The following is a 15,412-nucleotide window of genomic DNA, read 5'->3' as shown; positions in this document are numbered from 1 at the left end:
CGCAACAGTTAGATACCAAATACCTAACACACACTAAAACTTTACAACAAGGCAACACTTGTCTGGAAGTTCTGCAAGTAGTCCACAGCACAAAGTTCCTTAAAGTGCCTCAGCTGGTGGACTACAAAATAGTCTCGGCCAGCAGATGCACCTGTGTCAGCACTGGGAGAGACCACGCAGCAGCTACAAAGCTCATCACTTCACCTGCAATGTCACACACAGCTCTCCATCCACACACCTGCATCTGGCAGAGCAGATCACATGGAAAGGGACAGTATCACTCCACTGTAATCCCTACCACTTAAAGAAAAATTAAGAACTGAAAATGGGTGGTAGAAACATGTTCAGATAATCAGGTAAAATGGAGAATATCCTTAGGCTTTTTCTGTTCATGGAACTGGCTCCTCTCTATTTATCAGTCATGTTATTTCTTGATAGAGCACTAGCATACTGTTCATTTCTCTCAGTAATTAGCATGAACGTGTCAACTTTCCAAATGTACAATCTACCTAGAAATGTGTATGGTATAATTCCATCAACTTCTAGGCAAATTCAACTAGTCAGTTCTACACAGTCCTTCCATGAAATAAGACTTTATGGAAACCCTAACCAAAGAATAAAGAAAAATTACTTTAAAACTAATTCTAGCCAACAGAAGACAACATACTGGAGAAACACAATATTTTTATACAAGTTATAAGCTGCTTTTATGTGTTTTACTTCCTGTTTTTCCTGCTTTCAAGTTAGAAAATATTTTGAAATTAAAAACATTCTTCCTTCAGCCAGTCATCTTCTCAAAGAAGTAACTGAGACAAGGCTCACCCCAGTGGATCTTAAAAGATGCCAAGAGACACCAGTCAGTTTGGGGTCAGTGTCTAATACGACTGTGCAACAGCATCCTGATGCTAAAGTATCTTAAGCTCATGTTGCCATACTGGTCTTATCAACGAGCAATGAAAGTCTCCCAAGCAATCAGGGTCCAACACAGACGCTTGTCACTACAGACCTCAATGGTACTAATGAGCTAAAGAATTATTATTATTTAGGTAGCATCTCTATATAAGGGGTATCACACAGATCATAAAGTGAGGGTACACCAAGTCCTGAGCATCCAGAGTCTCATGAAACACTGCTGCAGACAGGAACTTAATCCCTTTAGAAGGTACCATTGCTAAAGTGATGAGGCCTTCTGAAAGTTTCACCAATCTCTTCAAATCAGTAGTGCATATGGATTTCTCACAACAAAACCTGCCCTTTATAAATAAATACAAACACCAAAAACCTTCAAGCACGAGCCAAGAACTCTCTTGTCTGGGAGAGTCTCTGCTTGCAGGGGCCTTTTAGAACTTGGCTGGAGAGCAAGAAGATGCATGTTGAGTAAAACATCCGAGGCCATGAACACTACTTCCCAAATCACAGGTATTCTTCAACAGCACTTACTAATTGAGAAAACACTCCCCACTGAAGAAAGCATTTCTGACATTTCCTTACTTGAAGAGCAACTAAAAGCTTTTCAGTGCTAAGTTAGAGACACAAAGAATGCCATTTACTGAAAATGGAAAGGCTTTCCAAATTAGTCCTTGATTAAGATGAGATAGCCGAAATTATTATCCCTCAGTCTGGATCCACATAATACTTTTTAGAAGGAACACATATAAAGTTAGCACTCACAGGGTAAGAATCATTCTGTTATTGGAGACCTTAAAACAAAAGAAACTGGAAGCATGGAAGTCTACAAATCAAGACATAAAACAGCTAACAAGCGCAGCTAACAAACTGTCAACAGCCATCAGAAGTATCATGACTTACTGAAAAATGTCATGTCATAGCTGCCTCTTCCATTCACAACTCACATTTTCATTAGAAACAGAAAAAACACCCCTAGAGGAGATTAAGGCTAGTTAAATCACCCATAAACTAAAACTTTTTCATTTGAAACATGGACTTTTTTCCTTTTCAACTGAAAAGTGAGGAACTGTGTAACAAAATGTTTGAATTATAATCTTTCTGTTATCTTAAATCTGAATTGCTAATGTCACTAGCATGGCATCTTCATATGCAACTGCTGATTTAATTCTGTTGATAAATACTATATTGACCTTGCAAATACTTTCTTCATCATAACGGGGGTGTTATTTTGAAGTTTTCAGTCCAGTGATCGATTTTAATGTGTTTTAAGGGATAACAGTTTTTTATTTAAAGGAAAATGGCTCCTTAAAAATAAGCTGAGATTTTGATTCTAGACACTGTCCAGCCTCTTACAGACCCTACCTTGGATCGCAGGCAGACATTATAGAAAACAGATAGATAGCAGTGTCACAGGTATGTTTTAAAATCTGTTCTACATGAAAGAGATTTACAGTGTGAATCAAAAAGGAACAACATGCTAAACCCTTCTCTCCCTCTCAAAATGTCGCTTTCAAGACCTGTGGACAATTTAGACACAAAGAATTTCAAATACTTTTATGTCCTTGTATTACCAGTAAATCATAGAGAGAATGGGTTTACAGTAGCATATGTAATTATTTTTGACGAGTTTCTCCATATCTTGTTGACTTCAGCACTTCGCAGCTCCCCTTAATCGGCTATTGCAGAATCTTCTGAAGACTTTTTTGTTTTTCTGGCTATGTTAAATTTTCTTTCATCTTCCCCATACTATCACCTCTCTCCCCCTCTCCTTCAAGTCAAAAGCTTTATTTTGTGCCTTTCCCAACTATCTTAAAGTAATTGTGGATTGCAAAGGTTAAGAGATAATTGCTTTATTTACAATCCCTCCCACTAACTTTTAACTGCATTATCTTGAAGAATTAGCCTAAAGATAATATTAAATATTGTCCAATTTCACCTCTAATATTTTTTTCCCCTTAATAAACTGGAGTTCTCATTACTTCTGACTTTTCAGCTTATAATATGCAGGACAAAGACAAAAAGAACAGAAAAAAGACCAAACGCCAGGATTACTGACACTCACTTCCTAAATTTGCTGTTGGTTTGCTCTCACAGTGTTCCAGCTTGCTGCCTGTCCATTGGTATTGGGAGGGAAGGGATGCTTCCTCTTGGCTTAGCAAGTTGAACAGTCTCACCAAGGAAAGACATGCACCAGGACCACCACAAATGAATATACAAGACAGTTATATAGGTGAAAGGATACAACCTCCTTTTTGTAGCATTGCGGCATTACATTGGTTCAGCTGTCATATGAAACCTTAGACTAACATACTTAAGCTTCAGAAAACCTTTTAAGAGCTTAAAGTCCAGAAGATGCATTAAAAAAAAACCCTGCAAATGTGATGCAGAGGTAATCTATTAAGTGAACAACAGCATTAAAAAAGTTGTAAGCTCTGTTCACCGTATCTCAGAGGAAAACAAATTACCTCGTCATGAAATCCATACGAGTAGCTATTAAGTATGAAGAAAAGGCCCTTCTAGGTCTACCTTTGAGTTGTACTGACGCCCCCCCTTGAAAAAAGCACTAAGTTACAATTACTTTGTCACTCTTTTGGATGAGATAAAGGTAAGTTTTGGCAAAAAAACCCACAAACAAACAAAACCCCAACCAACCCACAAACACTGTAGGAAAAAAGAATATTTATATTCATTGTAAACTCCTGCATGTCTATTCTTCAGATGAAACCCTGAGACAACGACAGTAAAAGCGTATTAGGCATACAGCCAAGTACACAATACAATTAAAAAAAAAGCAAATCTCAAAAAAATAGGGCAAAAACATTTGAGATATCTCCTAGAACTAAGTCATACCATCTTTTTTTTTTTAAACAATTAAGTATAACTATAGTCGATTTTCCACATTAATGGTAAAATGAAAAAGTCAGAGGCGTACTCCCTTTGCACACGGCCTTACTTTTAAAAAGACTAGCTGGGCGTTATTTCAGTTCATTATTGACTCCATCTTAAGCAAATGCCTTACTTAAACATTTACCCAATGGTCATTGTATCTGCTTATAAGCAGTAATAATAAAGCATATCATCACTGCACTTAAAATAAAAGTCTGGAGAGATGCTTGTGTTTCCATTTATCTAAAATATTAAAGAGTTCATTTTCCACAAATCAATATATTTAAACAGAGGGTATCCAGAAGGTGACTGCTACTTTTGGTGATGGTAAGACATCTAATGCTGCCCCCACTACTGACCAAAAAGGCACTCTCAGAGAGTTGATTCCCCTTGCCAATTCATCTCAAAAATAGTGCCCCAAAAACATTAGAACATTTTTTCTGCTGGCTTTGTGAAATGCATCATCTCAGGGAAAGGCTACACCAGCGCCCAACAGGAGATGGGAAAGGGCTGCACAGCTGGGAGCGAGATTGCCCTTTTCACTGGCAGCAAATGGTTAGATCAGCCTGATCCGCTTGTAAAACCGCACTCAAAAATCTAACCAAATCCCCTTTCCCTATGTTTTGTTGCAATGAGCTTCAAGAGCAGGTTCCAGAGGCCCTTAGGAAAGGTTCCTTATTACTTCTTATGGAAAATATAAACAGAAAAATTTCCTGGGGCATTAGTCAAGCAAAACAATGCTATCTGCTGTGATAAGAAAACAAGAGAGAGGGTTAGACATTTTCATGTAAATAGCATTCTGGATCCCAAACAGTACTATGGAGCAGTTTCTGAATGTAAGCGAGACGCAAACAGAGATTGGAGTTGGGGGGAAGCCATGGTACTTAGTTGCCCACTAACCCCTCCAGTCTTCTCTAACCAAAACTCAGAACTCAGGTACAGAAACTAACTTTTATTGCAGATAAGTGCTGGGCCTCCTGGTCATCCTCTGCTGTACAAGGCTGATCAGAGATGCAACACGGAGCTGAATATGCCCTGCAGAGTTGCTGGTATTACAGAGATGCAGTGCTTATAAGGCAGTTTACGTCTATCCAGCCCCTGCTGTTAGCCCCTGAGGCAATTACAGCTATAATACTCTTTTTTTTTTTTTTTTAACCACCAAAGAACACAATTCTGTTGGCTTATTTCTGTTCCCCTAGCAGAGGCACTTGAAGGGAAGCAGGTTTAATGTTTGCAAAAGGAGACGCTTTCCATACACAGAAATAATGTGGACGCTGCGAGCAATGCAAATACTCACATCACTGATAAATTTAACATCTCTTGGGCAGTTATTGCAGATTTGACTTACACAGTTGGCCATTAAGACTGTTCCACAGTATTAGCTACCCTGCCCTACAACACAACCGAAGCACAGAGCTGCAACAGGGCACATTTCACACATCACAGGTACAGCTGCCATTTGCTACTTTGCACAGAGCAGCCATGGCGTTCCCCTTCTTTAATGCTACAAACAGCAAAAGGGAGAATATGAAATATTTTCTAGATGGGTCTGTACATGTATGCATCTGCATGTGTTTTTTGGTACATGAAAATACTTTCTCTGGATCCTCCAAGTTCATCTTTCTGTTTGATTTGGATTGTAGCTTTGAAATTTTTAAAACTGGGAGCATGTCAACTCTTAAATGCTACAGCAAATTTAAAATAACTGCCTGTTCTTTTACTAACATCTATTAAGTGTTGTGATGCACACATTCATATGCAAATACTTCAGCAAGTGAGATGTGGTTTTTTTCTAGAGTTCTAATAATCTTGTAAATCTAAAAAGACAGTTACGAAAGATTACCAAAATATACTTGAAACTATTCTGACAGAAGCTACATATTTTAAAAGATGTGTCACAGACCGTATATTTCTAAGGTTTTGTTTTCGGCTATAAAACAAAGGATATACTAATTGAGTTAACATTTTGGAAGGCGACACTGATTAATGTTTTAATCTTAAAAAAAAAAAAAAAATCTCATCACTTGAATTCCACACAAAAAAAATTTAGGTCAGATATATGCAAACCCAACTATGTGGTATTATCAAAATAATACTATTATGCTTTGAATACCAGGAATAGGTTTTTTGTTTGGTTGGCTGGTTTAAGACCTTCTAAAATACTTTTATACTTTAAAATAGTTGTCAGACTTGGTATTTCACCTAAATTCTCATTAATACAAAAATGTTCCTAAACAGCAGCAATAAGGAACAGAAAGGAAAAAGAAAAAAGAAAAAAGAAAAAAAAAACCACCACAAACAACCCAGTTTCGAACTCAAAACGTATCTACAGGACGAACCACCTTAGCTTTAAAAATCTACTGAGCTCCTTAACAGCTTCATTATATTAAATTTGGTGGTGCATTAACACCACATCTGCTGACATTAAGCAAGTAAACATTTACAAATTTTTTTCAAATCATTTTGTTGTTTTATTACCTGTTTTGTCGGCACCCGCCTTCTGCAGCATACCCAACTGGTAAACGCAGTACTTCTTTTGCTCTATTTCAGCAGAGCAGTTCATTCCATTACCAAGATACAAAAATAGAAATAAGCAGATAATTTAAAGAGGATTCAGCTACTATCTGCTATGGTAAAAGCATGATCCCAGAACAGAATATAAGTCTGCATTTCGCAAATGATGACATCACACTATTATGTGATATTAGTCAGGCACTACTGATTTCCACAAAATCACTCCTAATAATCACCATTTGGCAAATATTTAATGACCAAGAAAGAGGAATTCATCTTCAATAGTAGGACTGGTGTATTCTATGTTTATTATCCTCATTTGCTCGAGCTATCAACAAAACATTGAACAAAATTAGATGAATGCATCTGTTTTGTCTACAAACTTCAGCCTATAGAATTTTCTTTTAAGCCAGCACAAAGACAATTCTATTTACTCTGAAATTATAACATTTGAAATAAAATATTATTTAAAAGTGAGAGCTATAAAGAAACCACAATACAGCATATGAAAGCAGAATTAAGGAGATATGCCTATGGAGATATTAAGCTGTGCACATTCACAGTGATACCCAATGACAAACTTCAAGGCTCTACAGCATTCAAAGTTAAATGAGGACATGAACCTGGCTAAAAGAGCATCACTCTTTGAGATACCATAATACCATGATCAGAGTTTTCAAGTGTATAGGCAGCAACAGTCTTAACAGACCTTATTCTGTAAGAAGTCTTCAATAGTCCGTACAATTACATTGATTTGTTCTAATTTGTTATACACAGAACAACTTGTTTAACAAAACAGAACTGTCCCCGCTTTCCCCAGCTGCCAACATTACTCAACCTGACACATTAAAAAAAAAAAAAAAAAAAAAAAAAAAGTGGTTTATATTACAATCAGAAAGGCTAAGAAAAGTCCTTCCAAGGAAACCCCTTTCTCCCACCACCACCACAAACTTAATTCCATAGTTAAGGCTATAAGTTCACCACCCAAGAAGATGAATGTCACCATCTCCCAACTTCACAGTTAAACACATAAGGGAAAAAGTTTCAAGGCCACACTAATTCCTGAAAATAGCCACCACGTAGCAAAGGGTAAAAACTGTGCATCAGATAGCCATCAGGATCCAAGTCCATAAAGGTTCAAGACCTTACTATTTTAGCTGAAGGCAAAAAGAAAAAAAAAAAAGTAAAACTGGATTTTCCGTTGCCGCCCAGTTGAACTGTCTGAAAAAGGAACATTAACTCATTCTACTTCTTTTTATTAACACTGTAATATTTAGACGCTAACAGGTAGTTAAAAAAACCACTTCATACAAGCAAGTTTACCCATGTTCTTAAGTTAAAAATTCTCTATACAATGTCCAGATTTTACTTGACTTCTTTAATTTACGTATTATGTTTATTTAAAAAAATCTGCAATCTTCAAAACGCTAAAAAAGGAAAGCATAAACATTTTTGAAATTAAAAAGCTCTTAAAAGGAAAGCCTTCGAAAACTTTGGGGATTTGAAAAACAGGGAGAGAAAAGATGACACAAAACTTGAACCCTGCACTGCAGTCAGAGCTCCGTGCAGCACACATCTGTCTAGACAACTCTTGGTGCCTAATCATAGCTACATTACAAATTAAAAGCTTACACAGGGATACTTATCCCAAAAAGGGAAAAAAAAGTCACACAGGCATGCAAAGACAAGGAGCACATTAGAAATCCTGTAAAATTGCTTTCAAATAGGTCACTAAGACATGACAGTGTGTCAATGATAAAACAGTTCTAAAACTAAAGACACCATTATCATACTGACTGTGATAAAAAGGCCTTTTATAATCTAATTCATCAATTTAGCAAAATAATCATGATCTGAAGAAAAAGCTTAGTAATCGGTTTTTACCAGGTTGATGACACGGATACATACTGTAATCAGGATGTAAAACATGTGTCTCATCGTCTTCATCTATTGTCTGTCCTAAGGAAAACAGCCTGACACGTCTCATCTTCAGGAGCCTTGGGGAGCTTTCACGGGCAGTACTGCCAACATCCGGAACTACATCTCCAGAAACGACAGTGGGAACAATTTTTTTCAGGAATTCCATTTTTACACGCCCTCCGCGTTCTCAGCATTCACTAAATTCAGCAGTTTAGCTGCACGTTACAGAGCGTGGCTCCCACCTCGACTTCCTTGAGCACAGAGGTAGACTTCTCCTACTGATGTCACGGTGAACCTGGGTGGTGCCAACGCCAGCTGCCAGCTGCCCCAAGGCAGATTTTAAAGACATCTAACTGTACCGACCGATAAGAAAACCAAACAACAACAAGCCTCTAGATTAACCAACACACGCTAAACTCTGCGCTGGTAGAAGACACCGTATTTAGCACTGCAACAATTTTAAGCACTAATAAAATGCACGGTGTATTTTCAAATTCCTATCTGACAGAGTTCAATAGCTTTTAATTTTCATTAAGTGCACAGAGAGCGTTCATCTGCACTTGAAAGATAACACTTATCATTCAGAAAGTCTCCGCACCAGCTTTATAAACAAAGTGTCTACAGCACAGTTTGAACCATTTGCATTCTCACATGGTTTTAACTACTAGCTATGAAGACACTAACATTTATTAAATATTAAGTTCTGTTTTGCAGAGACTCTGATGCTGTATTTACCACTTAAAATACTCAAACCACCTTCCAGAAAACACCAAGTACAGAAATAACCTGTCTCATTTTGTCCAAACAGCCATTTTATCCCTAAGGCTACTTCTCCGTACGTGCCTGGTTTAGCCGAGTTTTTTGTTTTTATTTGGGGGAAGTTAAAATGTTGTTCTATATTTAGCTTAAAGAAGCCATTATGAAAGATGCCTTGCATTTGGAGCAGAAAGCTCAAAGGGAAAAAAGAGACATTGGCATAGAAGAGTATTCCTTAATGCTTTCTACATTTGGGAATATGTATCATTGTATGATTGAAAGTATTACTTTATTTATTAGACTTGGAGTGGAGATCCACAGACTTACTACTAGGTAATATTCCCACCTCACTTGCCTCCAAAGATTGTATACATCACCCAGAGGAAATCAACTAATACCCACTCTGAATGTCTGAGGAGCAGCCTGCACACTTCTGTTATTTTTATGAAAGCAGCTCAGTGTCCGAAGACATTTCTGAATGCATTCAACACGGTTATCCAACCTTAGCCTGAAGTATACCACACTACTATACAAAAATTCACTACTGTGTCTAGCTCCTAACAACAACAACAACAAAAAAACCCACCAGAAAACAAAAAAACCAAAAACCACAAAACATACCACAAAAAAACCCAAACAAAAACTTCAATGAAAAAGTAACTTGCTTCAGGTCACAGAGCTCCAGTAGTTCAATGCTCACAAGGGGCTGCTCAACTGGATTAAGCTGTAACTCCTTTACTGACCAACTCTACTGTCACACTTCTTAAGTATTAAATCGAGTTAAGAATGCCACAACTTGAAAAATTTGGTACAAGTTCATTGAAGTGGCCACCTAAGATATTTTGCAAGTTCTGTATAGACTGAAAACATGATATCTTTTGGATTCCACTCTGCATTAAAAATCCCCAAATACTCAAGTTAGTCTGTATTTCTCTTCTAAATGAACACAAAATTCTACACAGATTTTTCCCTGTAGAGGAATACAAAATTCTGACCTTATCATAAAAGACACATTGTTAGAATATTATTTCCTGCAGTGAAAGATTTGGGAGATCAAGCAAAAAAATTGTCCCTATAATGATTTCATTCACAGTATTTTTTGCACCAATACAAAAAAAATTACACAGAATATATTTTCAGAAAAGCGTTTTATGTGTTTTCAGAACAAATAATAAGATACCACAGAGATAATTTGGGATTATAAAAGATCATGAGTAATTACAAACTGAAGCAATCATTTATTCATAATAGCATTATTTTCTATAGAATTTCTTTTTTTTTTTTTTTCCCCTTAAAATCTTGCCACAAACCTAATAGTTTCTATCATTTGGGAACAACAGAGGAATTCAGACACTTCTGTGAGACTGAGAACACTTCCAACCAGCCACCTGCCAAACTGCAGTTTACAAAGGAGGGGGTAATCAGATATTTCAAGTTGTATCTAACTTAAACACCCTCTGAAAGGGTCACACTAGATACCAAAGTGCTCTTAACCATGCTATGGAGATTTTATTATGCATGTGGACACAGGGTGGAGAGGACAGATGAAGTGCAAGTACCTAGTGCGTCACTTCAGTTAAATGCATAAGGTGTGACTTTCTACACAACATGCAGCATATGTGTATTGGCTGTGAATAAAAAAAACCTAAGGGTTGAAACTATACTTTTTTTAATGAGAAAACCTAACAGCCTTTCAAGTAACAGGATTTATACACAAAACACAAACAAGGAATAAAGACCACCCACCACACACATGATCGTATTTCAATATTAAACTTGATAAACTAATAAAGATTATATAACGCAGATGTAACCAAAAAGCTTTTGATTCATTTTTTTTCTTTCAGGATGGCTTTTGTTTGACTCTTAAGAAAAGGACATCAAAGAATTTTCTATAAAAGATAATTGGGGATATATACATACGTATATATTTTTTTTATTATTATTATTTATATATGTATATGGATGGATGGTAGTTAAGTCCAGGACTTCCACACTTCATTACACTCTATGAAAGCAGAATTTTATAAATAGAGAAGGTAAGATACAAAGTTTACGTTTCTGCCTATGTCATTTCACATACACTCCTCTCACAGTTGCTCTTGCCATCTTCCTTAAACAGTACAATGTACAACTGTGGTTTTTATACAATCTGAGTGAGCTTTACAGATAATCTGTCAGGGGAAAACATATGAGAAGTCTTACAATGGTTATACTCAAATTCATCTTTAAACAAAAGAAACTAAACAGGCTACAAAAAGCCTTATTTGATAAATTTTAATACTTTCTTTTTCTGGAATCTCTAAATAAAAAAAAGAATGGGAGACTTGAGCATCTACAGAATTATTATCTGTATTACAGTGAGTCCTTTGATGTCCTTCCATGTGTATTTCACTTCTGTTACACTCAAAGGACGACTCCAGCTCTGCACTGAAGTGCCTGCTGAGGTCATTCAGGCTTCCCGTCGCAATTCCACTGCTAGCGATATAAACGGCAAGAAGATAACGTCCAAGCTCCACGCCCCTCACTAACAGGAATCCACATCCGCAGGACATCGCATCAGAAGGGAACATGAACGGATCATGAAACGTGCAGAAGTACCGCACCGGGAGACGCAGTGAGTGATCAGAGGGTAACCGCACTTCTCAGAGCACCGTCCCTTTGGATTAGGCCTTTCAGGACACAAACGGCAAAGCTGTTCGGCGGGGGTGCACAGGAAGAGCGGCTACGTGGGAATTCTGTTAGAGCAGGTGAACCTGCTGATGCAGGAACATCCTAACAATGAGAAATGCTGAGAAAACAGAACACGATCAATGACAGGAAGATCCACGTAGGAGAAAACTACTCACAAGTGCCTTGCCGTCTAGAGAATTTTTAAAGTTAGCAATAATGGTAGTACAAGACAACTGTGAAACGGACAACGTACCGGGAAGCATAATTTTAGAAGAGAGCCTAGATGCCCTGTGACCTACCGTAAACACGCATTATTTGATGGGTCTCTTTGCGAACGAGCCTGCATTACAAACCCTCGGTTTTGTACCAACGAATGTTCTTAAAACTATCCCACCCTGCTACGGCAAACCCACCGCGGTCCTACTTGCGGCGGGAGAGAGGACGCGAAACTTCCTTTAGCTCTCACAGGTCCTAGGGGGTTCTGGAGGCCGGGAGGAAGCGCGGTGACCACGACAAGGCAATCAGCGGGTTCCGAACGGGGACCCCCCGCCCGGCCGGCGCGGCGCGGCGCGGTTTGGCCGCAGCGCCCCCAGCCGGCGGCGGCGCCGCCAAGCTGCTCCCCCCGCCGCCGCCCTCCTCCTCCTCCTCCGGCTTCCTCGCCGCCGCGCCGGGCCAGGCCCGAGGAGCTGGTACCGCCGACCCCGAAAGGGGCCTGACCGGCTTCAACCCGGACTCGCCCGTCGGGCTGCGCGGGCTGCCCCGACACCGGCAGCGGTCGACGCTCCCGGGCAGCCTCGTCGGCGCGGCGGCAGCGCGTCTCCCAGCGCCCCGAGCCGCCACGGCGCGGGCGGAGCAGCAGCGTCAGGCGGCCCGCGGCCAGCACGGGGGGAGCGGGATCCCCCCCCCGGGGCAGCCGCTGCCGCGGGGCACGTCTCCGGCTGCCGCACCGAGGGAGCCCTTGCTCTCTCCCGGCTTCTCAGCGACACGACCACGTCGGTAGGACAAAAACCAACGCCGAGGGGAAGGAAAAAAAAAAAAAAAAAAAAAAGAAAGCGAAACTGTCCCTCCTGCTGGGACGCCGGTACTGCAGGTGCTGCCAAAGCAGTTCCGACAGCAAAGACCCAGCGGTACGGAAAGGGCGAAAAAGCGAGGGGCCCAGGCTGTGCAAAGTGGTCTCCACCTCAGTTTGCAGGCCTTCAAGAAGTGTTATTATTCCTTGAGCTCAAGGGTTTTAACTACACATCTTTGAGCCCATACTGCACACAGCATTAGTGTGCACCAGATAAGCATCATTACCATTTTCTCCAATTTGCTAATTTAAACCCGACATCACTGTTTCAAGCGGGAGTGAATCTGCTAAGGAAACACAGCAACTACAAGAGCACCCAAGTATTTTGGGGAAAAAAAAAAAAAAGTACGGGAAGTTTTTCCTTCTTGAATCTCAGAATAGAAGCCTAATTCATAAGAATTTGTCTTATCCCAATGAAAACAATCTGCTCTTCCCCCCAGAAAAGTGAGGATCAGAGACATGTAACTGGAAGCAGAATAAAACAGTAGAGCTAGAAATTGAACCTGCAGTCCAGCCTGTAAGTATAAATCAACACACCTGCATTAAACTCATGAGAGGTACTGGGTACTAGACAGCTGCATTATACTTGTTAGCCGATTAGCAGGACACCGTCATAATTTCACGCAGAAGACTGTAGGGATAAGGAAGACAAAATCCATTTCTTTCTCTGTATACACTGCACTTTTTTTGCTTTACAACTAGTACAGAGTCACATATCTCTTTTTTTTTTTCTTTAAAAACAGAAATTGAACAGACAACATAACCTAGCAAAATGTAGGCACAGGGAGAAAACAATTTATTTGTCATATTGTGGAGTCATCTCACCTTTCAGAAGTTTGGACTAACCACTTGCAAGAACCTGACATATTTAAAGGAATTAACTTTACATGTCAGAAAGTTTCAAAGTTTTAGAAGATATTTAAGATAACAGGCTATCCTTGATATAATTTAAAATCATGCTTTACAGTTAATTCCAAAGCTACTTAGCATTAATGGTTTCCTTGGTCCAGTTCAATTAATGAATTTCACAGAAAAAAAAAAACTAAGGACCAGTATAAACAGGGACAAAGCAATGTACAATTTTGCAATAAACCATCTCTGTATCAGTGTAAACTTGTAGCCATTATTTTGCATTAAAAAATACTTTAAACCTAAGCCATTTACCTTTCTATAATTTCATTTTATTGGTTTTTTTTAATGTAAACATGCGAATAGTTTCAGTTGTCCCCACGCTCTTCTCAAAGAAAGTCTAGCTTTCTGTTTCCTGAGAAATGAAAGGAAAGTAACAAACAACGGTTAGCTTTTGGTGAAGTTTCGATTTCCTTCCAGTCACTTAAGCTGTAATTGCTCTTTATGGAGGGTTTTTTGGAGAAAGTTGTGGGGCTTTTTCTTTGGAAGTTTGGGGATTTCTGGAGTGCTTGCTTTGTTTTGGTTATTTTTAAGAGCTTGGCTTTACTTAGCATTAGTAGAAGTGAAATACAAGTAGAAATAAAATACCTGGCAAAATACATCCATCAGAAGAAGCTGAACATAAAACAACTGTTATGTTCACTGAGGGAGTGCAATATTATCCCATTTAATAAAAAAGCCCCCAAATCTTTACCGTTTATGTATTAGGTAATAAACGTTATTATCTTGAAGTTGCATGCAAGAATACAATGCTTTCCTGAACTCATTAGGAGTTCCTGAGAAGATCAAGGTATTGTCTATCCCACCGCTTCTACAATCCTCAGTCAGGATACGGATCTGGGCTTCCTGTCGCTAACCTCTTGCTTGTTCCAAGTACTGACGTATCACACAAGATCTTCCAAACCTGTGAGTTTCTTCCACCAGCAGATTTTCTTCAAACAAGAACTTGTATTTCAAAGCAAATCCCAGAGTAGTACATGCTCTGAATCATACCTATTCCCATGTAAGTAGGAACACCAAGGGAAGACATCATTATACAATCCCGTAACAACAGAAATGGCCAGATTTTTTCCCTTATAAAAGGATCAAAGTGAATGATGACAAGCATGATGTTGATGTTTCTATGCACAGGACATTTTAAAAAAAAATTTAAAAAACCAAAAAGCTGCTCTGTGGAACAGCTACCAGTAAGCCAGACCAGCAATAGCAACACTGCTATGAAATTGGATCTCTAAGGAATCGAGAGCTGAAAACCTTTACCGAAAGCTTTTAAAGTGTGCAACAGAAATACAAAGAATGGAGTTGCCAACCTACATTAATGTAGGTTTACCTATAGAAAAGCCAGAACATAGACAGTAAGCGATAACCAGAGACCAAGCACATACATACATCTCCAGAATTACTAAAGAACAAAAGTGGTTCAACACACCTTTCTTAAATATTTTGGTTGATGGCTATTTTCACAGCCATTGTCACTGTTTCTGTTAGACTTTTCTCTGGCACTACATGGAAGTACACATCTGTAGAAGAATTTCCTCATGTTTGAATGGCCAACTTTTAAAATCATGCCCAAAGCATAAAAGTCAAATGGCCAGGGAAAGAATCTACAGTTTATTGTTCAAAATAACCTTCATTCCAATCCCAAAAGTGCATACAGCACCAGTTTATCTTGCTTCCCTTACCAAGCTTGACCTAATCTCAGTTTATTGCTTAAAATTTTATACAAGGAATATTTAAAATATTACTGACCTGTGGAAACTATAATTATCCTTTTTT

The 15,412-nt window shown here is 38.8% G+C and overlaps 1 protein-coding gene across 6 annotated transcripts in view; it reads right to left on the bottom strand.

Annotated features, from left to right (window-relative positions):
- Positions 1-8,590, bottom strand: part of FRYL (FRY like transcription coactivator) — a 147,336-nt gene extending 138,746 nt beyond the window's left edge. For 2 of the 6 annotated variants that reach the window (XM_069790537.1, XM_069790581.1), the window contains exon 1: positions 8,218-8,586. In XM_069790537.1, the coding sequence (XP_069646638.1) occupies positions 8,218-8,395 (178 nt within the window). In that variant the 5' untranslated portion in view covers positions 8,396-8,586. Of the gene's footprint in view, positions 1-8,217 lie in introns of all 6 variants that reach the window. The other 4 variants (XM_069790545.1, XM_069790562.1, XM_069790553.1 and 1 more) reach the window with 3 other exon arrangements.
- Positions 8,591-15,412: the final 6,822 nt, after the last annotated feature.

Source organism: Haliaeetus albicilla, chromosome 1 (assembly GCF_947461875.1).
Source record: "Haliaeetus albicilla chromosome 1, bHalAlb1.1, whole genome shotgun sequence".
NCBI classification, from domain to species: domain Eukaryota; kingdom Metazoa; phylum Chordata; class Aves; order Accipitriformes; family Accipitridae; genus Haliaeetus; species Haliaeetus albicilla.
Note: the sequence above shows the minus strand (reverse complement) of the source record. Positions and strands in the feature narration are given on the sequence as shown.